This window comes from Macrobrachium nipponense, chromosome 5, assembly GCF_015104395.2.
Source record: "Macrobrachium nipponense isolate FS-2020 chromosome 5, ASM1510439v2, whole genome shotgun sequence".
In the NCBI taxonomy this organism is placed as follows: Eukaryota; Metazoa; Arthropoda; class Malacostraca; order Decapoda; family Palaemonidae; genus Macrobrachium; species Macrobrachium nipponense.
In genome coordinates this window covers 52,931,740-52,957,922 of record NC_061107.1, presented here as the reverse complement: position 1 = coordinate 52,957,922, position 26,183 = coordinate 52,931,740, and the positions used below count along the sequence as shown (strand labels likewise).

At 42.5% G+C, this 26,183-nt stretch overlaps 1 protein-coding gene across 3 annotated transcripts in view; it reads left to right on the top strand.

Moving 5' to 3' along the window:
• The window catches only part of LOC135215300 (BTB/POZ domain-containing protein 7-like), a 295,047-nt gene that overhangs the window by 57,875 nt on the left and 210,989 nt on the right, over positions 1–26,183 (top strand). For 2 of the 3 annotated variants that reach the window (XM_064249859.1, XM_064249857.1), the window contains exon 2: positions 23,987–24,067. In XM_064249859.1, coding sequence (XP_064105929.1) covers positions 23,997–24,067 — 71 coding nt within the window. In that variant the 5' untranslated portion in view covers positions 23,987–23,996. Of the gene's footprint in view, positions 1–18,263; positions 18,733–23,986; positions 24,068–26,183 lie in introns of those variants that run through there. The other variant, XM_064249858.1, reaches the window with a different exon arrangement.

Here is a 26,183-nt window from a genome sequence, read left to right as displayed (position 1 = left end):
CTATTCTCGGTCTATGTATTTTTTATGAATCAGGTAGAATTATCCATGCTTCCCACCTTCCACTATGTGGGAATCAGCTATATAATTACTGGGGAAGTTGTATAATTAAAGATTACATTGCTCATATGCAAACAAACCTTTGGTCTTAACAATAGGATAATTTCTACTCCCTAGTTCGATCCAGTTAAATCACAGATGAAATCAAGGAATCTTGTGAGATTTGGCAATGCATGCTTATATCGGGCGAAAAGTGGTCAAGAACCACGCACCCATGCCACAGCGTTCACTCTTTTTGTTAACCGCCTGGGCGAGAGTTGTGGTTGACCTCTCTTGGCCTTTACCCAGTTCATTGCCCATTTTTGCTTGTGCTTCTGTGTTTGTGTGTGCAGTTATTATGGCTTCTTCTGCTCCTTCTCGGCCTCGACAACGTGTGTGCCCGGCTACTCCAAGTTTCTTGTGTTCTCGTTTATTGGTTTCTTCAGCGACTGATCCTCACGTCACTTGTAGTAGGTATCGTTCTAACAGTTGTACAATAACGAATTCCTGCACGGAATACCATGCGTGGCCTAGAGAGCCGTGGAAGTTATTTTATAGTAGAGGGAACATCGTAGAGTTTCTACTCTTCCTTCATGGGAGGGATTTTCTTCTCTTCTTCCTGATGCTTCGTCTCCTGCCTCTGTCACACCCCATGGTAGTGTTGTGTCTTTGTCTCCATTTTCTTCCATCAATTCATTGTTGGAAGTATCGGGAGGCCCTCTGGCTGATTTATTATGCAATGTTGCCCCCTCTTCCTCAGGAGTTAATTTAATTCCCGAGAGGGAGGAGGCTTTTTCATCAGTTTCTTTTGTTTCAGAATTGGAGGCGCCCAAAATGGTGGCGCTGTGGGTGTCGCTTCGGCTACGGAGTCCACCCTTCTTGGAGGGTTTGCCGACACACTTCTTGAATGCTCGCCGCCCCCAACCTCATGCTGTACAGGCTCCCCCCCCCCTCTCCTCCTGGCCCACTGGTGATGTCACAGGGTCAGCCATTTTATATCCCTCCGCCAGTGGCATCTGGTTCTCTTTCGGATCAAGGGGAAGCCAAGACGTCATCGCCGCTAGTGACTCACTTCCATCACTGACGTAATCTCCCCTAGTGACTCGCTTCCATCACTGACGTCGCTCCCAGCTGCCTCCACTGCGCTGCCTTGCTTGTTTGTGTCGTCATTGTTTGCTGCTGTGACATCACCTCTGCCATCCATTTCGCTGCATCTCCCTTCCATGTCGTCAGCCCCTTCTCTTACTGAGCTGTTTGAGGCTTTATGTCAGGCAGTTCTTAAGAGATTGGACTCTGTTTTAGAAGAAAGGTTTGTTGCCATGTCTGCTGGGAGGACTGGAAGGAAGCGTGTTGCGTCGGCTCCGCCTCTTACGAAGAGATTGTATAAGGAGCCAGTGCTGTTTTCTCCTTCTCCCCCATCTCCGCTGCATCAGCGTATCAAAAGTTGGAAGGCTAAGTACTTTGCCCTTTCTTCGTCTGTGAGTTTGGAGCGGCACGCCCATGTTCCTGCGAGTGTTAGTGTTTCTTCCACTGTGCGATCTGCAGTTGCTACTTAATCCTCTGCATTGAGTCGCAAATGTGTTGCAACCTCCCATGTTTATGCACAAGTTGCAAATTCTTCCACTTCTCCATTTCCAGGGCCTGTTTGTTGCCGTAAGGATCTCAAGGCGCCTGTCAAGAGGTCGAAAGTTGCGAGCGCGGAGATAGTGCATCAGGAGTGTTTGCCTGCCCCTCTCCCTGGGACTTCCCTGGGTTCAACTCCGAGGGATTCTCGTTCTGTTTTGAGTATTCAAGACACTTCACCTTACACGTGCGTGTGTCCACCTTGTGCATACACGTACATGGCCACGTACGCAAGTCATCTATTGGCAGTGTGCTTAGTGATGTCCCTAGTGTTGTGGTTGGTTCATCGCAAGAGTTGGCGCTTGGATCCAGCCCAGACAGGTTGGTTGGCGTTTCGGGCTGTTTGGCTGCTGGCTCTTTTGTTGGTTTACACGAAGAAGGCACTTTGGATAAGCCTGCACATTCTTCTCATCGTTGGTCTCCGTTGCCAGAGCAGGAGGGAGACACGCAGGAGTTTTTGTCTTCCTTTGCCGAAGTTGTCGATCTTATTCGTGGGTTCAACAATTTGGGGAGTAGGACTCGGTCTTGGTCGTCTTTCACTCCTTCCTGCTTGGAAGCCTTGCTAGGAGCTACACAAGATCCCAAGTCGTCATTTCAACTTCCCTTATCGGGGCATGTCCAGTCGATCTTACATAAGGTAAATGCCTCTGTTTTAGATCATGACAGATCGCTTTGCTTAAGGGGCTCTGCCAAGTTCATAGAAAGTACTATGCTACAAACTTTGCCTACTTGACGTCATTCATCTGAAGCCTGGGTTGACTTTGGAGCAGGTGAGGTCGATGGCTCTTTCATCGTCTCTGCAGGGTGCCTCAGCTTTGAAGTCTATGGCGGCCTCCATGTTGCAGATGGTTTCTTGGCTGGTCTTCTGGTCGGCGGTCATTGCCAAGATAGCTTCTGACAGGTCCTCAAAGGTGCTAGTGAGTGCTTCCTCTCTTACCAGTTTTTTGCAGTCTGGAGGCAAGGTGTTCTTGTATCTTGTACACCTCAGTGTTAATTTATGGGCTAACCTTCTCCTGATTAGAAGAGATGCAGCTTTATCCAGGAGGGAAAGATCAGTTGACCCAGAGTCCTTGCTGGCATTGAGGAATGGAGATCTTTTGGAATCTCAATTTCTGTTCCCTCGGACTGAGCTGGAGAACGCGATAGACCGGCACCGGGCTGACACGAGGACAGATTATTGCACCAAGCTGTGTCTAAGTCAGAGTCTCATCCTTGGAGACGTCCGGCTCTTCCTCCTCCCCCTGCCCAGCAGCAGTCACGAAGGTCATCGCCTGGTAGGCCGTCAAGGAGTTCGGTTTCGGCAGGGATTTCCCGTTCGTCCCAGCCTAGGTCAGAGGACCAACGTCCCTTTTGCTCCTGCTCTTTTAAGTTGTCAGTAGGTTAGGCAACTCTCCCTCTCCTGTGCCACTCTTGGACAAGCCTCTGCTCAGGAGGGTGTATCCACCAGATTCTCTGAAGTTCTTGGCTCTCCAAGGGGAAGTGCAAAAGATGGTGGACAAGGATGGGATAGAGGAAGTGGTGCGTCCGTCTCTGGGGTTTTACAGTCACATCATCTTGGTGCTCAAGGCAGTTGGAGGTTGGAGGCCTGTAATCGACTTATCCATCTTGAATCATTTCATCAGGAAAACGAGGTTCAAGATGGAGACCCCGCGTTCAATGTTGGCAATTGTGAGGGAAGGCAACCTCATGCTGTTGATAGATTTGAGGGACACATACTTCCAGATCCCTATTCATCCATCGTCCAGGAAGTTCCTTCGCTTCCCTCTCGGAGAGTTTAAAGTCCTGTGCTTCGGGCTGGCCATAGCTCCTCAGATGTTTACAACGGTCTTCTCTCTTGTCTCAAGTTAGTCTTGGCAGGTTCCAGGGAGAAGCTGCTGCAGGATCAACATTGTCTGCTTTGGTTTTGTCTGGAACTGGGCATCGTGGTCAACCATGAAAAGTCAAAGCTCGTAACCAGTTAAATGATTCTCTACCTGGGCATGGTCATTGATACGGCAGTTTCAAGGACTTTCCTATCAGATCAGAGGTTGGAGAAGTTGCGAGTGGTGGTGCGCGATTTCCTGTCACAACCACATCAGTCAGCTCATTAGTGGCAGGTTCCTCTGGGAATTTTGTCCTCTCTGGAGAAGCTGGTCCCTCATGGGTATCTTCATTTTCGGTCTTTACAATGGAGACTGAGGGAACTCTGGTCTCTGGCAGGGGACTTGCCCCCTATTAAGGGTTCCTCTGTCTCTGGAAGTAAGAAAAGACCTTCGTTGGTGGTTGGACAACCAATTACTCTTGAAAGGTGTTCCTCTGTGTTCTCTCCCCCTGGACTTCCTTCTGTTTTCAGACGCCTCCCTCGCAGGTGGGGGCCTCATTTAGGCGGCCTCATTGCCTTGGGTGTTTGGAGTTTGGAGGACAAGCAGCAGCATATCAATGTCTTGGAGTTGAAGACAGCCTTTCTGGGTCTGAAGGAGTTTGGTAGAGCTTTCAGCCAGGTATATCCCAGGCAAACGGAATGTGGTCGCAGACAGGCTCAGTTGTCAGGCTCAGATCCTAGGCACAGAATGGTCTCTTCCAGGCTTGGGGGAGACCCATACTGGACCTTTTTGCGACCCGGTTCAACAGGAAACTGGAGATATTCTGTTCACTGGTTCACAATCCTCTAGCGTTAGCAGAGGACGCGCTCCAACATCCCTGGGTCAACCTGGAGGTGTATGCCTTCCCTCCGTTTTGTTTGATCCATCAAGTCCTGAACAGGCTGATGAGTTTGCAGTCTCAGGATGACTTTGGTAGCCCTTCTGTGGCCTCAGGCAGAATGGTTTCCAGATCTGCTGTCGTCGTTGTCGGAGGTTCTGAGGGAAATTCCCCCTTGGCGGCATCTCCTGTGTCAGCCGCATATGGAAAGGTTCCACAAGTCAGTAGAATTCCTGTCTCTTCACAGTTGGAGGCTATCAGGTATCTCCTCTGAGCGGGAGGCTTTTCTCAGAGGACAGCAGGGCATATGTCCAGCAGTCTCAGAAGGTCGACTACTGCAGTTTATCAAGGCAAATGGGCAAGTTACTGTGATTGATGTTGTAAATGGGGTTTTTCTACACTCAGAACCTCTATTCAGCATGTAACAGACTTTTTAACCTTCCTCAGAGGTGAGAGACACTTCTCTGTTTCTGCCAATGGAGTCTACAGGGCAGTCCAGAGTTTAGTGTTACGTCTTAGAGGTATCGACAGCTCCTCATCCTGGGAACTTTCCTTGCTAGGTAAAGGGTTTGAGTAATCGAATTCTCCTAGGGAGCTCAAGCCCCAAACTTGGGATGTTTCCTTGGTCCTGAAAAGTTTCACTAAAGCTCCATATGAGCCTTTACGTCATTCATCAGACAGGGACTTGGCACTCAAAACTGTTTTCTTCCTGGCCTTTCCATCTTCAAAGGGAGTTGGGGAAGCTGCACAGTCTGAGCTATAATGTGAAGCACACCAAGGGTTGGGTGTCAGTGTCCTTCGAATTTGTCCTGGAATTCATGGCTAAGACCCAGAATCCCTCGGTGCACGATGATAGGGTCACCTCCTTTTCCATTCCATCACTAAATGACTTTGTGGGCCGTGATGCTCAAGAGCTTATGTTGTGTCTTGCCAGGGCTCTGCGTTGCTACCTTAAAAGGACAAGGCACCCCAGACCAGGCTGTCATAGGATTTTTGTTAGCATGTGGCGTACAAATAATACTATTTCTTTTTGGATACAGGAAGCCATCAGACAGGCATACTTGACTCTTGATGATTCCGCCACCACGTCTGTGCAGGCTAGAGTGCATGACGTTAGGGGTATTGGTCCCTCTCTGGCTTTCAAAAAGAACTTGGATGTACATAGAGTGCTGAGCGCTGGCACTTGGTTAGGCCAGTCCACGTTCACCTTCTTCTATCTTAAGGATGTTGCCCACAGATCTATGGACACATTTTCCCTAGGTCCTGTGGTGGCTGCCCAGCAGATTGTGTAACTTCATCATTGCCCCTAACAGGGCACATTTGTACCTTACCTAAGATGATTGTGTGGATGAGGGAATGAGTGAGTTGGCTGATGTCTTTCTTTCTCTTGTACCTTTCCTTCTTCCTTCGGGCCGGTTGAGGAATAGACGCTTCATTTGCTGGACTGGTCTGATACAGGTGAGTTAGGTAGTCATACTGATAGTTTGGTTGCTTGATATGCAAATAACCAACCCTCTATTCGGTAGCATATGCTCCGCTCCTTGGCAAGGGGAAGTAGGGAGTGGTAACAAACCCTGGTGTGTTGTTTTGTTATTGGACAGTCAAAGAAAGCAAGGTTGGACATCTACCTGGAACTTACGCCGATAGTGTAATGTTCTATGTACGTCAACTTAATGTCGTTACCACGCCCACCGTTGTGGGGCTGTAGGGTGCAAAATGGCTGGCCTGTAGACAGAGCAGACTGTAAGGTGATGGAACAAGCTGAGAGAATGTAAAAATATTGCATTCTGAAAATCCAGGTTGTAAACTGAAAATCCAGGTTGTAAATTCACTTTGGTAGAATTCTGCATGTACTGTAAAATATTGTATATTTTCAAAAAAAAACAAAAAAAACAATTAAGTCTGACATTATAATATACATACCATTGGCAGTCCCAACATCTTGGGCTTCTTCTGACGGATGATGCGGGGCTTGAGGAAGTAGAACATGTTCAGTATCCACTTCTCCCCGTCCGTCAGTCGCCTTCCGTGTCGTCATCACTGTATCTTATCCAACTCTGACTCCTGTTGGTGGAAGATGACATTTCCTCGACCTGAGTGTCCGCAGGAGTGGCTGTAGGAGTCCTCTCCTGGCCAAAAGAAGGTCCTGCAAGAAGATGTGACGTTGATGGTCCCTTCCTTCTTCGTTTTAGGAGGTTCGGCATCTTGAAGGGCGTTGTGGAGAGTACTTGGAGGAAACTGCTGGTCTCGGGAGACGGAAACAACAGCTGACCTGAGGGCGCCGACGTGGCCTTTTATACCATGCCACAGCGTTGCTATGTCGTACAGGGTTGTAAATGTGCGAATCGGTTTCCCTGTAGGCTACAGCACAATTAGGAGGCCCATGTGCTTCGCGGCGGAAAGAAAACTATGACGGCAGGTGACCCTAGCACCTACCCTACAGTATTCACCATGGGTCCCACGTGCAATGCCTGGAGCTATGTCAGGTGACATTCGGGGTGACCACCCACGACTTGTTTTAAACATTTCAAAACTGGAGCGGGCTACGGCGCCCTAGTGGGCGGAGCTTAGAGCACGGACGACCTGTCACTGTATGTCTACGTATGTTTTACGTTACATTTACGGTTTACTGACGTAAGCTGTTGTCAACTACCAATTTCTGCTCATGCGTGGGCGTGCGTGCGTTGATACGTGAATGTGTGACCTTAGCATAATGCTACATCATTATCGTGGGAGTAATACCCATTGGAAGTAGGGCCTCATAAATGTATTCCTTTAAAATTGGAAAGAATCCCGATATTAAGGATAACTGGGGAACTATCGATATAGCAAAACCCTTTAATTTGATTATAAAATACTAACAAGAAAATATTGTGCGTTAGTAAACAACAAGGCTCGAAGTCAAGTATGACTGAGAACTAAGAATTATGAGCATCGTAAGTCAAGCGAGACTGGGAATTACGAATAATGAGCAGACTGCAAAATGTGTTGGCAAGCAAAAGGACTGACTGTCTGAAACTGACAAAAACACACATGTAACATTTCATTTAAGGTTTATAAATAAAGTAAACGTTTATAAATAAAGTAGCTGCAATTCTTGAACCCAGCTTTCTCTCGTAAATTAAGTTCCATTCGGCATCTAAATGCAGTCAGTGATCATATCAGTAAAATGAAAGCAGCTGATATTTTAAGAATGTAAACAAAACCAGAATGCAATTGGCAAATCGCTCTGTTCGTATTATAATTCAATAATATGGTAATAATACATGCAATATGATTATATACAGTAAAACAAGGGTTTTATTAAAATAATTATTATTCTCAGTATTATTCGACTTTTTTTTTTATTAGATATCTGTCATAGTAACAGCCTCACCAGGGCAACAGTCTCTCTCTCTCTCTCTCTCTCTCTCTCTCTCTCTCTCTCTCTCTCTCTCTCTCTCTCTCTCTCTCTCTCAAAAGCGCACACATTCCATGGCAATAGGAAAAGGAGAGGGGACTAACGAATAGGAATGGTCGTCTTCAACGTTATTGTGTAATGAGGTGAAGGGGAAGCATTGACGCAGCAGCATTGTCAGCAGGTGCTTAGGAGCTGCATCCATCCTTTGTTCACACCGTTTGTTGTTAATCCCTTCCCTGTACACTAATTAATAGTTTGAAGAAGACAGAATTTTATCTTTAAATAGCATTCCTCTTGGTCACAAGACCTCCGTCGAATTTAGTTAGTGGTGGTTCGGTTTTCTGGTGACTTGAGAAGGTGAAGATGAAAGGAAGGAATAGGTCTGAGATTTTCGGTGTTTGAATAGTCAAGCCAAGAGAAAAAGACGATGTTTCCATCAGCAAAAGGGAGGAGGAGGAGGAGGAGGAGGAGGAGGAGGAGGAGGAGGAGGAGGAGGAGGAGGAGGAGGAGGAGGAGGAGGAGGAGGAGGAGGGGCTGAGAGCTGGAGAGCTTCAGGTATACGCAGCTCTTCCCCTTTAACGCATAAATATTGGTCGTCCCTATTTGCCGACGTACCCTATCTCCTCCTCCTCCTCCTCCTCCTCCTTCCTCCTCCCCTTCCTCCTCCTCCTCCTCTCGTTTTCCCCTTCTGAAAAGAACAATCGGATTGTTGCTGATCGACGGACATATAAATGACACTAGGGGAAGGGCGGGGAGGGGGGGTGGAGGGGGAACCTAGAGATTGCCTGAGTGAGGGGAGAAAAATGTATTGTAAGGAGCGGACTACGTCGGAATTTTTAAAATATTTTGCAGATCCACTTGTGACCAAATTCTAGGAAGAGGGTACAAGTTATAGTTTCTTTTTTTTTTCAATAAATTTGAGTACTTGTACAGACTATACATGCGCAGAGAATATTATACTTGACAGTACATGACACACGCTGCTTAGGACAGATGTCTGCAGGCACGAATACTTATCATTGTTTTTGGTGTTCTAATTTACAATGTTTTATTCGAATTTTGTTATCCACTCGTGAGATATTTTATTCTATTTTATTTAGGAGGTTCCGAGCACTTCTCATGGCTTCAGGTCATAGTTACTTCCGATACGATACTTCCTTCTATCCCTGGTGATATTATAAACGTTTTCAAACTCACTCCTTTGTCCACGTTGTGGATGTTCAGCTTGCTTCTTCCTGACTTACATAAAGTGCGTTGCACACTTTGTCTCTCTCGGTAAGATTGAAAGAAAAGCAGTTGCTCTCTGAATGACGTCCACTTGATGCCAGGTTTGTGTGGTTTGCATCGTTTCGGTCTCGGCTCAGATTAATATTCAAAATCGAGAATTCACCTTGGAGTGGTCATGTAGCATTCATTCGGCCGCTGCGGGTACTACCCCTCATTCAGTGTTATTCTGTGGACGTGGCACCAGTTTCTACGGTTTCTCTTCACTGAAATCACTGAAATATTATCTTGGACTCATTTTCTCATCCCACATTGTTGTACCTACCTGGACGTCTCGATTTCCTTTCTCCAGCCAGAGGGAGACAATATTCCCTTGTTTCTACGCACTACTTTTACATAAAACCCGTCACTCTCCCGTGTCCATAGTGAAAAATCTTTCACTCCCCTCTATGTTTTCTTCTATATTATTATACATGGACTATTTTTTTTTCTTGACTCGCAACTTGAACCTTCTCATGTAATGTCGTTTTTGTCCTCACTATTTTCCTCTTGACAGGAGGGTGGTGCTCGGTCAGTGTTCTGATTGTCAAGAATTCTTAGGGAATAAGGTTACTAGACTCAGGCTCATTCGTAACTTGTTTTGACCACCTTAGTCGCCTTGATAGTCATGAGGTCCACAGGGTCGACTAGAATCAATAAGTAAATTTAACTGTACTTTGGCTTTGTATGGAAGGTAACAGTTTTAATAAGAAATTGTTTCTCTTGACTTGAATTTTTCATAATTCTTTGGTTATTTTTATTTAAAAAACCAGTCAGTCTGTTATTTATGGATGTATGGTACACCTCATGGGAGTTATAGATACACGGAATCCTCTCCCGAATAGTTACTGGGGGGAGGGGGGGGGGGGGGGGGGGGGGGGCGGGGCGATTGACAGTGCCAATTGATCAGTCAGGGAGAAACGATGACCAGCAGTCAGTGAACACTGGTTTGTCTGGGTTAAGGTTTTTGATGTAGATGCGCTTCCAGGTTTCGGGTAATGGAGCACTATACAAGCCAATACTAGGCGTTTCCAAGGTTTCACAAAGAAGAGTCCTTGGTCGGCCCTATTCTTTATATTCTTGATTACCATAAGAGATCTTTGCAGTAGCCTGTAACTCATTTATACAGTACTACCTGTATTCGCTGACACTTCTGGAATATCATCCATATCACACACTGGAAAACTGCGAGAAGGTAAAATAATATGAATCAAATGTCCTGTATGATGCGGTGGTATCCAAGGGCTCTGAAAAACAAACCAGCCTGAATTGGGTAGAGATTTAAACAGTTTTGTGACAAATAATGAAAGTGAAGCTTCGGGTCAAAGGGTTCTCATGACCTGAAGTAGTCGTTTCAGCGACCCTGTCCAGGGAGCAATTCAGTCGTCATCTCGAAGTCAGGTTGAAACCCTTTCGGTAACTTCCAAGCAAGTAATATATTGCTCCATAGGTAATCGGTTCAACGAAATGTTACCCCACCTATAGAGATATGAAACAGAGGAACCAACCTACAGTCTCTCTCTCTCTCTCTCTCTCTCTCTCTCTCTCTCTCTCTCTCTCTCTCTCTCTCTCTCTCTCTCTCTCTTTTAAAGAAGATGGTCTATTGCTTTCTTGAGAGGCTGTTGTCTTATTTTTTGTTCTTTTCGTTCAGAAACTGGTCAGAGAAGAAGGTGAAGTTGCCGAAGCGTTGGAAAAACCGTTGGTCAGGATTTCAGACGCTTTTTTGTTAATAAGCCAGTCACTTTATTTTTTCACCGGTCATTCATTCCCGATGCATTCCTGTATGTAAGTCATTCTTTCATTCATATATTTTCCTTTGGTGTTTATTCATTCATGCATATGTATAATTATATATCTATGATATATACACAGTATATATTGGATTTCGCCTTTTAATGTTTGGCTGGAGTATTGTAGAACAGTTAAGAAGGTGGGCGCGCATTCCAATTTTTTTCCCCCCCCCCCCCACCCCCCCCCCCCACCCCCATGCCCACCGCACTTCCTTTAAATGCACGATTTCTTTACTTTTCTGCGTTTACAATTTTTGTGTGTCATTGTTGAAAAAGCGTATACATATATGTACGTCTCCCCCTCTCTCTCCATCTGTGATAGGTTGACAGCATGTACAAAAGAAATTCGCCGTACAAATGAACTTGAGAGTCTGTACATATACATACTATTATATCTGCGTTAGTTTTATGGTATGTACAAGAGAAGTGGACTTGAGTTTGTACACACACACACACACACACACACACACACACATATATATATATATATATATATATATATATATATATATATATATATATATGTGTGTGTGTATGTATGTAGTATGTATGTATGTGGGCCACTTTCAAATCTCTTCTCTCCAAGTATATATGATTCTGTTCATAACTTCGACCCTTGATTATAACAACCTTTACAGTTGTATATTGTTAGATAGACTGATCTTTAGGCTTTCAGAAAATGCATAGTTTATTGTATGTATCACAAGAATATGTGAAATAGGGAGAAGTAGCCAATTTCATACAGTTATACACTATACATAGCATAAGGTTATTTGTTTATGAAAATTTCTTATTACCGTCAGCGGACTTTATAACAGACAAGTTTACTGAGATTAGAAAAAATGTCCAGTTTTTCAATAAATTTGTAATCCTTTTTTTGTTGGGCCAAAATATGCACACAATACATGAAAATTAAACTGCTATTTTGTGTGTTGGAGAACTTGTTGTACATATTTACAAAAGACAGTAAGCTTTACTTATTTACATTCATTGCCTTAATAAAGGAACCTTATGAATTAGCAAAATTTTAGTTGTCCGAAGCGTCACACTTTTTAACTCGATTATTTTGTCTTTCACAAAACTTTCGTGACTTCAGATTTCTGGAAAATAAATCTGAAATCCCTTTGAGTAACTCCTCTGGAATTTGTGACAAACCATGAACTTTGTAGCATTCAATAAAACATTCCTTTATTGGTTGAAAATGAAAGTAATGAAATGTCCGAAACATCACACATTTTTCAACCCTTTGTTTCATGAAGAATTTCCTATCTAGCTGTTCAATAACTGATTTGTTCCACCCAATGTGTCGTTGAGAGAGTGGAATTGGGTCAAGTAACGGGTCAATCATGGTCTCTGCTGATATCTGGAGGGTATCCTCTTTATGTGGCCATCTCAATTCCCCCAAATCCCCAGTGCCTGCTGCCTGCCTCCATGCACTTCGCACTTCACAGTAAAACTGGCTTCATTTGGCTTTCCAATCACTTGCCCTGAAATTTTGAAAGCAAAGTTGTTGCGTGTTGAACATTTGAAAAAATCTAAAAAGTGTCATGATGAGTGTGACGTTCCGGATGAAATCTCAGTTTTAAAGAATGACATCTAAGCTACCCGTATGGGTAAGTATTACACTGCATTCAAATTAACTTAATAGCCTCTGTGACATAGGACAAATACAATTTTTTATGAATTGCAAGATTCTCATTCCAGCACCATATATTAACATACAAATGAATAAAACAAAGTATGAAAATCACACTGTTTTATGTAGAAAATAATAATATTGCCTGAATACCAGTCACCTAGTTACTCCACTGCAATCAAGTGGCCGATTTGGAGATGATCATGAAATGTATCTTGAGATTCGTCAGCATCTTCCTGCTCTGGTGAAGGAAGTTGCTTCAAGTTTCAAGTTGTGTATATCAAAGTAATTGGAACATTGGTCAGACTTGAAGTTGAGACAATATTTTCTTGGGCGCCCCCCCCCCCCCCCCCCCTTACCTTTCGGGGTCGGAAAGAGTAGTTATTTCATTGCAGATTTACTCTTTGGAGTTAGACTACCAAATGCAGCCTTGGTCCTATCTTCTGGACTATGAATGTACGATACCACATCTCTTATCTTGTCTGCTTCCGTTTCAGTGTCCACTCTGAAGTTGGGCACCACGTCTTCACTGTCTGCACCTTGATTTGTTTTACTTATTCTCTTCAGTCTTTTCCCTTCATTTGTCATCTTCCCCTTTGTGTTGAGAGCAGCGTGTCTTTCTCTTCCTTTTAGCATCTGCTTCCCTGTCCTCTTGAATCTTCTGATCTGTTCTTTTCTGTTCTGTTCTGTGAAGTGTGTGCTTTTGAACTCTTGCCTGTGCTTTTTGGCTCCTCCTTGCCAATCTTTTGATCGTTTTCACGTTGTTTCTGTTTTTGAATCCTTGCCAGCTCTCGTTTTCTTTCAATTCTTTCTCTCTTTTCATTTTCAGCATTTTTCTCCTCTGAAGATGGATAACTTCTCAGTTTTATTTGAAATTTAAAGTCTGGCGTTTTGTTCTCACTATGCACTTATATTGGAAAATACCCTTGAAATTCACTTTAACTTTCAAACTTTCTTAAAATGTCGATGATGAAGGAGACACTAAGATACGAGCATCTTATCCCAGGCAGAGTAACTCTGCAACTGGTTGTACTGCTTAATAGCCTCAACACAGTATAACTAGGTCAACATGTGTCAAAATGTTCTGCAGTCAATAGCCGTGTGAAGATTCATGTTCAAACGATAGAGCGCCAATCACTGGAGTGGCGATCTGCCTGCCTAACGTGACCTCGAGCGGCCATATTGAAAGGTCTCGTACTATACTTTATTACTTTTATTATTTTTAATATTTTTATCTATTATTATTATTATCATTATTATATTATTATTACTATTAATATTATTATCTTTATTATTATTATTAGTGGACCCAATTTCACAGACAAAAATTACCCTACAAAACCAGGTTGGCCTAGGCTCTGCAACCATTTACGGTCAAGGCCTAAGCACTTGCTCTTGGATCTAATCAGTGTCAAGCATAAATGGTTCATGTATTACAGGACTTCCTTAGCATACAGTCACTAAGCACCAACTAACCAGTAATGCGTATGTACTAAAGAAATTCGCCGTACAAACAAATGAACTTTAATATTTCCATACGTATGTGTACACATACGCATTCATGTGTATCCACATACAATATTTATTTTCGCTTAACATCAACCTTTTCCAGTCTATTTATGATTTTCCTGTGATTGACTTCTGCCGACTTCTGCCTTTCTTCATTCTTTGAATTCCGAGCTGTCTACTGATGATTGCACTCGGCGTTGAATTAATTGTGCTGCGTAGTTAACTCTTCTGATCTCGAGAACCAGTCTAGAAATAATCTGGTAGGATTGGAAACTTTATAAGGACAACAGCTTCCAATGTATAGCCTTTCGGCGCTGCCCTCACGTCGGATTCCTTTATGCTCTCTCAAGTCAGGGGCAATTGAGCCCTTCACTTCTGTCAACATGTAGTCTATGTAATGCCCCGGAGACTACCTCAAGACTTGGTTTGGGCAGATCACGGTTTACTTGTCAAAATTTCCGTCTAATAAATAAAGTCTCTTTCTGGATATATACGGCCTTATCTAACTCCGCCGTTGTATTCATTCATCCATAAGCAAGGAATATTTGCGTATACTTCAACCTTAGTTTTGCTCAAAAGACCGAATTAAAGTAATTTTGTCCATCAAAATCCCGCCTAGTTATTTTCTGAGGTCGGCCTCTCTCTCTCTCTCTCTCTCTCTCTCTCTCTCTCTCTCTCTCTCTCTCCCTACACAATGGAATCTTTTCCTTCTCTTTTGTACCTTTATTTCGGCCAGTATTTCACTACCTTGGAGGCAAGCCCCTCCTTGCTGGCTGTGGAGAGTAGCACGAGAGGTGGGTCTGTTAGGTGGTTGAAGTGGCAAAGTAGGTGGCAGTGAAACAGACCAGATTATGGGCAGATGAGGCGATTTTGAATTTGATGAGAGCCCAAGTCATTTTGTGGACCGGGCATTATTAGAAATATATACAGGGTTCCCAAACACAGCGTGCGCAAGTACTGCTGGGAAAGAAAACTTGGTGAGGGAAAGTTTGGTAGCTCGCGGTGGATGGAAAAGCTAGCTAATGGCTGTCATGGTGAGAAGAGGAGTGGCTGGAGGTGTAACGTCTGATCATGACTTACCTGAAGCGATCAGTAAGATAAACCGAAGAGTAAGATGGAGAGGAAGTGATAAATACTAGCTGTAAGGGTAATCAAGGCAGGTCATTTTGATTAGGGGGGTTGGTAAGTTAAAAGTTAAGTATATCGTAATTTAACCAGACCACTGAGCTGATGAGCAGCTCTCCTAGGGCTGGTCTGAAGGATTAGATATTTTTTATGTGGCTAGGAACTCAGTGGTTACCTAGCAACGGGACCTACAGCGTATTGTGGGACCCGAACCACATTATATCGAGAAATTGATTTCTAATCACCAGAAACAAATTCCTCTGATTCCACGTTGGCAGAGCGAGGAATCGAACTCGGGACTACCGAGCACGTAAACCGCTCGTCCAACAAGGAGTTGGGGGGGGGGTGTGGGGAGGTCATTCAGCGATGGAAAGGAAACAGATTAAGTAGGTTTGAAAGGGGTATCTGGAAGAAAACCTCGAAGCCGTTGCACTGTGAAGCAATTGTTTGGAGAGGATGGGAAGCGAGATGGAAGAAAGATCATATGAATGGAGTTGCTGTACCTCCATTCATAATTATGATCTTTCTTCCATCTCGCTTCCCATCCTCTCCAAACAATTGCTTCACAGTGCAACGGCTTTGAGGTTTTCTTCCAGATACCCCTTTCAAACCTACTTACTGCCAGTTTCCTTTCCATCGCTGAATGACCTCATAGGTCCTAGGTGCTTGGCCTTTGGCCTAAAAACTATATTCCAATCCATTATGGATTGAAATGTTGATGTTGAATGCAAATGAAAGGTGAATGGGTTGGAGCTTTGAGAGTGTGTGTGTGTGTGTGTGTATGTGTGTAGGACATGAATTGAAAGGGTTAGAAAGCTGGACGTCTTGAGGAGGGGTCTGAGGGTGGATTGTGGGCGAGAGGACGGAGGTGGTCAAGACATGCATCCGCTTTGCAACAGGAAGAAAAACAGTTTATATGTAAGGAGTACAGAAACGCGTAGAAGTTGAAGGTAGATGGCGCAGTTTATGCAGGGTGTTTGACGTACTGCTGAGGCTTCTTTGTGATCGCGTGCAGCGCCAGATCATGCTCGGAAAGCTTTCTAAATAGGGAGCTCACCTGTATGAGATCGAACATACCCTCACATTTGGTTTTTTACTCGGGCGCCTGCCACCTTGTGGTGACAATATGTCCCAAAGTTCTCTCTCTCTCTCTCTCTCTCTCTCTCAATCCTCTCTCTCTCTCTCTCTCTCACCCCCTCTCTCTCTCTCTCTCTCTCTATATATATATATATATATATATATATATATATATATATATATATATATATATATATATAGAGAGAGAGAGAGAGGAGAGAGAGAAGAGAGAGAGAGAGAGAGTGTGTGTGTGTTACAAGAAGACATCGTGTGCTCTCTTAACTCTAGGAAACTGGTATCATATGTTAGGCCCTCTCTCTCATGTGTATGTATATATATATATATATATATATATATATATATATATATAGATATATATATATATATATATATAATATATATATAGGATAGATATAGATATATGATATATAGAGAGAGAGAGAGAGAGAGAGAGAGAGGCCTAATATATGATTTACCAGTTTCCTTTTTTCATTAAACATTTGACAATCTTTTTTCATTTGTTTACATGCAGTCAATTTAAAAATTAATAACAAGAGTTATTTTGAGGATAGGTAAAACATGATTGTTTCGTTCTTTTTACTTTTTTCATGAAAAATGATGGCGAAGGAACGAAACTATGGTAATGGCACTAAAATTTGAATCCTTCTCCCCTTCCCCCCCTTTTGTGGGTAGGGTCCTGTGTGTGTATGTGCGCTCAGAAGGTCGATGATTGATTTGTCGATGATTGATTTTCATGGATTGTTTTGCCAAGTGATAACGCGTGCAAGTCTGTTGGTAGCAACATGGAGCTAGTTGCTCCTCATTACCCCGAGGTAGGGGAACTTCCATACAATGAGGGGGGTGAGGGTAATGGATGATGGTGTTGAGGGGAAGCTTGCATAGGGAAGAAAGGGGGGAACGAGGTGATGGGGTCGTTGCTATGGTTACTGCTGTTGTTACCTCGTCTGGAAGCTGTACGCCCTCCCCCGTCCCCTCCATATTCCTCGGAACCCCCCCTCCTCCTCTTCCAGGAACCTTTGTCTTCTCTCGCTCTCGTTCTTCTACAATCGTTGAAGAATTGGTTGCCCTCCTTTGTAAATCCTTGGAGGCCTTTCATCATGGGAAGATGCCGCTGACGTCCCTATTCCCCCATATCATTTCTTGGGGAAACAAATCCCATTCATTTAATGCTTAGCCTAAACGGAAGACGATGCCGTGGCCGCTTCGTCTTGCCCGAATGGCGACACTGACTGAGGTAGACTCGTTCGCTCCAACCGGGATGTATCTGACCAACTTCCCTTCCCCTGAAGAGGCCTGGCTCTCTGCCTGGCCAGCTAGTTGCTGAGCCACCCCTTTCTCTCTCTCTCTCTCTCTCTCTCTCTCTCTCTCTCTCTCTCTTGTCACAATATCCATTCCCTTTCCAGCAGACTGTGCGCTCTCTCTCTCTCTCTCTCTCTCTCTCTCTCTCTCTCTCTCTCTCTGTCGTTTGCCAGATCAGCTCTACTGTATGCCGTTATCGCGCCACCGTCTCGGTCCTTTGAATGGACGAGGAGGTTCTTTAGCTTTCATTTAGAGAGCGATAACTGTTTTATTGGTGTCGATTTGACCCAAAGAGCCCTCGGAAGCTCTCTCTCTCTCTCTCTCTCTCTCTCTCTCTCTCTCTCTCTCTCTCTCTCTCTCTCTGGGCAAAAGATGATGACGATGAGTCGAAGGCTTATACGGATTTTGCCATTGAGAAGTGGCAGTGGAATATGACTAACAGCAGCATAGCAGCAGTCGCCACCGAGCGGTTACTGGTTCGTAGTTGTCCTTTCGTGGCGATTTCCCACTCGCGTAGAAGTCGGATAAATCTCGCCACCCGCTGTGGTGGATGCTGCAGCGGCCTTCTTCCTCTTCAGTGCTGACTTCAGTCAGAATAAACACGATGGCGATTGGTGGATCCTTTAAAAATCCGCTCGTGCTGATAAACGCGTAGAACTAAAGCACAGGCAGTACTGGAATGGGATTGATTTTGGAATTACGCACGACGAAGGGCCTCCTGCTGCTGCTGCTGCTTCTGCTGCCGCTGCTGCTGCTGCTGCTGTGCTGCCGACTCCATGCATCAGGAGATGAACAACAACAACGCAGTAGGTGACGGCCTTATCTCGCGAGTGGTGTGGGCTGGCGTTGTCATGTTATGAGGGAAGGAAGAAGAGCTTCCCCGAGAAGGAACTGGCAGTCCGTGTGGAGGGCGGTGACATTAAGAGACGCCTTGAGAGAAGAAACAGGGCAGGGGGATGCTGCCCTCTCCGAAAATTATTAAGAGGGTCACCGGGACACCGATCTTGCAATGGCGGAAACGGAGAGGCGTGGTGCTTCTTCCTCCTCCTCCTCCGCCTCCGCCTGTCTGTCTCTCTCTCTGTCTGTCTGTCTGTTGTTGAGGAGATTTGATTTCGGAAATTGATCCGAACCGGTTGTGATTTTTTGTTTGTTTGTGCTACGACCATGAATTATTACTACAGATACGGCACTGTTGGCAGGAGCGGAAAGAGGGTGGTGGTGGGCCAGACGCCCGATTTTGAGGTGGTTGGCCCGCCCCTTTTCTATAGGGACAGGTCAGTCGCTTTTCTAATGACAGTTCTGTGTGTGTGTGTGTGTGTGTTTGTGTTTGTGTTATGCATGTTTCTGCTCTTCTGAAATGCATACTTCGTCACTTGCGAAGAAATCATGTATTTTTTTTTATTCCATCATTTTAAGGAAGTCTTTATTCTTTGTTTAGTCATATAGCATTTGATTTGCAGTGTTCATCATTGTTATTACATAGCGATAACGTGATGATAGGAATATTTAGAAAACGAAATTTTAGCTTCCTTCGACTAATATTACTGTATTATAATGCGTCATGTTGGTCGGTAGTGCATTTGAACTTTCATGGTTTTCTCTTGCGTCATCTTCGTCTCTATTTTCCCTTTTGCAATGACAAGCAGTCCTCTGAAGAAATGAAGTGAGAAGAGTCATGTTGTATTGCAATCCAAATGTTTTTACATTGCATTGTGTTGCAGAAAGGAACGGGGACTTAGGGGATGGTAACGGGAGGCTGGCTGGTGGTTACCCAAATTCTGCTCGGTTCCTAAGCACAACTGGGGCGGGGACGGGGAACCCGGTTCTCTTGCAAGCAAAAGGCAGTGTTCTGTTTGGCCCCTTCGTGTTTGTAGGCATAATATGGATGTGAATGATATCAGCTGGACTTGAGAATATTAGGTTGTTATGCTCTTAAGGATATCATTATCCTGGGATCTCCCCCCCCCCCTCCCCTCTACCCACCACACCTCCCAGCCCAGAATGTATATGCGTAATATATTGGAGAGTTGAAGATGCCATGTGATGGTCCTGGGCCGTCCGTCCCTTTGTCCGTCATTCCCCCCTTGAGCGAGCGCCATACAATGTCTTATTATTCCGTCCTGATTTGCTCACTTTTTTTTTTTTTAACTCAAATCCACAGATACCTTTTTAGTCATCTGTCCATTTATTGAATGACTTTTTTGTAATCGTACGTATTTTCATTCATCTGCGCCGTGAAATAGAGCACAAGTCAAGACAGTAGTACTATTCATTTTATTCTGACGCTTCTCGTTCAATTGTTCGATTTGACGACACCTTTTTCTGTCCTGTTAATCCGCAAATGTCGTGCTTATTTTTATTTATCTTGCATTTTGCTCAGTAGGTTTATTTGTTATTTCCTCTCATCATTCTTATCGCCCATATCTTGTACTATTGTGTGAAGGCTTCAGAACATTGGTCATGTCTGAACAGTCGCTTCTTATTTCTGTAGAGAAATGGGAACGAACAATTAGCCGCTCGAAGAAACCACTAGCCATTGATTCGTCAGTATGTACTACGTATTTGTTCACCGTCTGGACCTCCGAAATTCGTGCCCAAGTTAACCTGTTCGGCCGCCGAATGTCAGTGCTCACATAATTATGCTTTTTCTGTAGCGTTCCTGTTTCAAGGGAATGCTTGCGCTTTTGAATATCTCACTGGCAGGTTGGTGTGATCAGTGTTTTTTGTTATATATATAGTTATGAAATGATAGAGCCATAAAATAACCAAATAAGAGAGGTCTCTGGTGAGAATAATATAATTTCATTTGTTTATAGTTATCACTTTTGACTTTGAGTATTTGTTCGTTTCATCAGCGTTTAGTTTAGTTTAATTTATTTCGCTAAGAAATCAGTCGTCAAACAGCATATTTGTGTAATGACATAGTTAACAGGATTTTCAAAGGAAGTCAGTTTCGAACAACGTTTTGTCATGTTCCTAGAAAACTTTGCCTTGTGACCTTTTGGCGAAACCTTTAAAAGTGACACTTGCTCACAGCAGTTGCTGGAATTAACGACATTTTTCCAAGATTGCTGCGACGCCGTCATCTTTTCAAATTTCGTGGCTGTTGGTACCTGGGACGTAATGCCATGCTCTCTCTCTCTCTCTCTCTCTCTCTCTCTCTCTCTCTCTCTCTCTCTCTCTCTCTCTCACACACACTCTCTCTCTCTCTCTCTCACACACACACACACACACACACACACACACACACACTTACCAGAATCCTCCGACGCACTTGAATGACTGCTCGCAGTTGAGCCTACCTTCCTTGTTTAAATGCGCCAAGTCCGACGGGTTAGGTATATGTCTTATATAGATATAGAGAGATCTCTTAAGGCATAAACATAAATATTGGTTTTTAGATGTCATTTTATGTATGTTTGTGGTGTCATCAGTATTATTATTTACATATTTATTTATTTGTGCACAAGGCCCAAGTAATGCCTTCAGTCACCCCGCAGATTATTCCGTGTGTAAGTAAGGGCAACAAAGGTGCTCTGTGGTCACACTGGCCAAGTCGTTTAAACCTGACGGATGACCTGATGACCTGCGCCATTGCCGTCATCACTGATGTTGATGCCAGAAAAAGTAGAGGAATGGCAGCGCCTTGAGTTGCACGAAAGGCCTTTGGCTTGGCTTATGAGTGCACATTGGCAATGCTGCAACTTCAAACGTTTTATCTTAAGCCTGATGTCATCACCGAAACGTTTGAGTAGTCTGACGGTGACGCGTTCCCTATGTCAATAAGTACTACGTCGTATGGCTGCTGCTGCTGCTGCCTGCTGCAGGCAGAGGCTTGTGAAAGCCTCGAACCATGTGCTTGCAGCGAGCGATCTCCCAGGGGCCGAAAAGGAGGCTCCAAAAGATCCTTTTGTTTTAAAATGTCAAACGTTCATGGCCACATGGAAAGTGCTGTGCGCTGTTTGCTTTTCATGTTGATTTTTAAAAAATGTTGACTGAAAAGTGGGAGATCACAAAAAATAAAGAAGTTTTGTTTTTTCATTAATGGCCAAAGCCTAGTGGGACCTATGCTCTTCTGGCTATTACAATGGAAACATGAAAACGTACAAATGGAATGATATTCTAAAAGCTTTGTGGAAATTCTCTTTGTGTTCACACAGTCACCTCGCTCAAATACTGTTATGATTCCTGACAGTGGACTTGGTGCCAAACATATATCTTAATTAGGTATCAATGAGTTGGACATATCTTTTCTGAATGAGGTACCAATGAGTTGGACTTCTCTTTTGAAAGAAACTTGACACGAACAAAAATTGTGTCGTTATCAACGAAAACATAAAGCGCCTTCTAGATCGGACATTTCCGTACATACCAGTGCCTGTCTATGGTGGCGAAACTTGTAAGTTCTGTCATGTCTTCAGAACTGAAATGTGTTTCACGACAAATTTATTTAACGCTCCGATTGCAGATGGTCAAGTTTCCCTTGAAATGGTGACATCAGTGGTTAGCAGAAATCACAGTCAATGAAACAAAGGAATTCTAGGTGTCCATAGCAAGAAAATGAATTTAACGTCATCGAAAAAGTTCATTTCATTTGGTAGTCATTGAAAAGTTCATTTTAGTTTGTGACGTTCGTTAAGGATGAAAAATTTGTCAGTGTCCAAAGTTAATGTGGAATGAGACAGGTGTGATTGTAGAGAACCAGAGGGCCGTGGATACTCGGTATAACGTCAATATGTATCGCCAATCAAAACTCCTAGTGCAGTCGGAGAGCTCTTATGTTTCAGTACTGATAATATTTCGCCCAAGCCGAACCTTTGTTATAGTTGATGAAGCATAGTTCGTTGCGAAATTACGACGCGGTTAACAAGTTGATTCCAGTAAATGTATAAACCTTTTTTTTTTTTCATACAATTAGTTGTGTCACAAAAGAATATGGCTGTTAGTGTGTTGTCCAGTAAGTACTTGTATACTTCGTGCATTCGTGTGCCGTATCGTAGAAAATATAAACAGGTATAGTACGACTGAACGTAGTGCAAACGAAAAATGTATGTGCCGATTTAAAAGTATTCACTTTCCCTAAATATTGAGACAAATCTATACGCATACATATAGGTAAACGAGCAAATATATCTCCGAATTTAAATGCTTTCGTTTATGCGTTGATGAAAAAATCCCACGTACTTGATATTTAATTCAACTCGATTGTCAAAAACTCCATGAAGGGCAGATGCGCAGCGGAAAATCCTTTGATCTTGATGATAAGGCAGGCACACCAGTACCAGTAGTAAGAGATCTCGGGAGCTTAGCAACATGCCATCGATCAGCCGCCAGTAGTGAATATTTGAAGTCTTCATATATTATTGAGACAGAGAGGAAAGTCATGCTTACTTTGTTAGAGCTGTGTTGTTTTTTCCATGGAAAGCTGAACATTTATGGTTTGTCTTTTAGACTTCTAGTCATCCCTTTAAAATGTCGTGTGAATTTGTTTTATGTAGTAGTGTAAATTAATGTCACGTGTTTACTTGAAAACAATGTCACAAAGTTATTAGGTTGCTTATATGATGATTATCAGATATGCTGTCTTAGAAATGATTAGTTATGTCTCTCTCTCTCTCTCTCTCTCTCTCTCTCTCTCTCTCTCTCTCTCTCTCTCTCTCTCTCTCTCTCTCTCTCTCTCTCTCTCTCTCACACACACATAAATATATATATATATATATATATATATATATATATATATATATCTATATATATATTATATATATATATGTGTGTGTGTGTATGTATGTATGTATGTATGTATGTATATGCACATACATAGTACATATGAAAGGCTTTGTTCTAGTGAATGTTGGGCTGACATTTGATGCACAGTGGCAGTTACCGGACTCTCACATCATCCTTAAAATGGGTCCAGGGGTTAGGGAGGTAGGGAGGGAGAAGCAAGTGTGATATGTGGTTGGTTGACAAACATTGAATATTTTTGAGAACAGAGAAGTCGAGCATGAGTTTTGTAGCAAATCGTTTGCTCCTCATTTCAGTGTAATTCAGCAGTGTGTGTAAGAGGTTTTTGTGTGACAGTTTATATGTGTGTGTGTATATTTATATTTATATATAATATTAATATATTATATATATAGTATATAGATATATTATATATATATATTGATATATATATATAGATCTATATATATATATATATATATTATATTATATATTATATATAATATATATATATATATGATATTATATATATATATATATATATATATAATATATATACATATACATATACATATACATACACACACACCCACCCCACACACACATATATATATATATATATATATATATATATATATATATATATATATATATATATATATATATATATGTGTGTGTGTGTGTGTGTATAGTTCTGTACTGTACATGTGGTCTGTATTTATATAAGTGTGCTACTATTGGTGTCATAATTTACAACTAAATAATCAGTTGAACTTATTTGCTGTTTTCTCATCTACCCCAAAGGTGACTGTGCATGAAGAGGATGGGGGTCAACGCATCATGTCAGGCTGATGCGGGGGTTGGTCCTCAAGCCATCTTCAGTGCGTAAGTAGAAACAAATTGAAACAAATTTTTCATCTGCTAGTGACAGATGGTCTACTTAAAATATTTTTATGTGATGGGAGGTATTCTGTAATTTGCATATATGGAATTGATATGTGTGCATGTAATATAGCTCACAGTTGTGATATTTATTAACTGGGGTATATTTATTTGGATTTTTATGTATACTGGATTTGTACATGTTGAGTGAAATGAGTCTTACATATCTAATTCCTTATTATGTATTTGTACACGATTAATGCAGTACATTGCATCATATACTATGTATGTAAAACATTAAATGCTTGTTTTCCAAAGAAGGATTGATATTTAGGAAAGAGAGAAGGTGAGGGGAAAAGCATCATATATTGTGGTAGGAAAGAGATGCAAGGGGAAGAGCATCCTAGATTGTGTTAGGAAAGAGAGAAGGTGAGGGGAAAAGCATTCTAGATTGTGTTAGGCCAAGCCAAGAGTAGATGGAAGTGCAAGTTGAAGAGAATGGTGTGAAAATTGGCTTGGGCATTATGATAATTTATTTTTGACAAAAACATTGATTTTGCTGTAAGTGGGAGAGCAATTGAAGTGTGATTGTAAACAAGACAAGTGAGTTATATAAGTAAGTTGAAAGATCTTACAGTGAAGAAGTAGATGAATTGTTGGCCATGGTTAAGACACTGAGGCAGACGGCGTGAATGAGGAATCCCTAGAAGAAGAGTGAGTCATTGGGACAGCAGCGTCTAATTGTGGTGCATACATATAGGAGACTGGGAAGAGGGAATATAAACAGTAAATAGTAGTATGAGAAAATGTAGATGTAGTGAGGGGATTAAAAATATTAGGTAGTGTAGTTTTATGACAGAAGAGCTCATATACAGGTACTATACCGGAGAATGGATTGGTTAATTAAAAAGGAAGAAAGAAAAAAACAAGTTGGGGGAAAGTGAACAATACATATCAGGGAAAATGAAATGTGTCTTTAAGAGGAAGTAAATGCAGAAAGGTTTATACACAACATATCTTAGAGTAAAAGGTGGAATTTTAAGAGATACTGTTTGAAACAAATACAGTCCTTGGTTGGTGGATTGGATAGTTAGTTTTAAGATGTATATAATATAGGGGATGGAAGAGAGGCAAAGAGCTGAATAGTAAAACCGCAAGGGTTACTGTAAGGTTCATGATTCTTGTGGAAGTGACTGTTGAGAATGAAAAAAGAGCAATTGAGAGGCTTGAGAATTGAAAGACGCCTGGAATTGGTGGGATTAGAAGGAAGATAACAATGCAGTACAGTTTTAATGATAATTTAGTGGTGTGTCTGAGAAAGGTTATGTAATGATGGGTAAGAGGGTTCTTTGTTAGTTTTATAAAGGTCAAGATGATAGACACAACTTGAAGAATTGTGATTGGAAGTTTATGGTAGTAAATTATTATGCAAGAGAGTAGGATGAGAAGGGAGCGAGCAAAGAACAGGCAAAGCAAGAAAGGTAGTAGGGTATGTGCAAACGATCAGAACAAACTGAAATGTACACAGAACACTGTAATGATAGTGAAATGCAGTTGTTGAATGTAAATGGAAGGAAAGAAATTGAAGATGTTGAGATGAGCTGTTTACCCGAGACAGAGAGAGAATGGATAAGGAAATGCGAGAATATGTAGAAGTGGTAGAATGATTAGCATAAGTTATCAGTGCAAATTTGCGGCATTAATTGGTATGGAAAATATGGATATGGATTCAGAGGAATCCTGGGCAATATTAAGTTTCAGATACTAGGACGTAGCAACAGAGGTGTTAGGTTATAAGAGAAGTAACAGCAAACCTTGGTTTAGTGATGAAGCAAAAGTTTAAGTGAAGAGCAACAAAGGTTGAGAGTTCAAATGGACGATGAACAAGACCTAGAGAAGAAACAACAACTAAAAAGACGAAGAAATAGAAAGCTGAGAGAACTAAGTGATAGGATGAAGCATGACCAAAACATGTTTTGGAAAGAAAGAGCTACCGAAGTTGAAGAAGCTATGGAAATTGCGAGAGCAGGGCTATGTTTGCAGCTGTGAGATTCTTGAGGACGCAAGCCAGAAAAAGTTTGGAGGGAGTGATGGCATGTTGGATGAAGATGGGAACTTG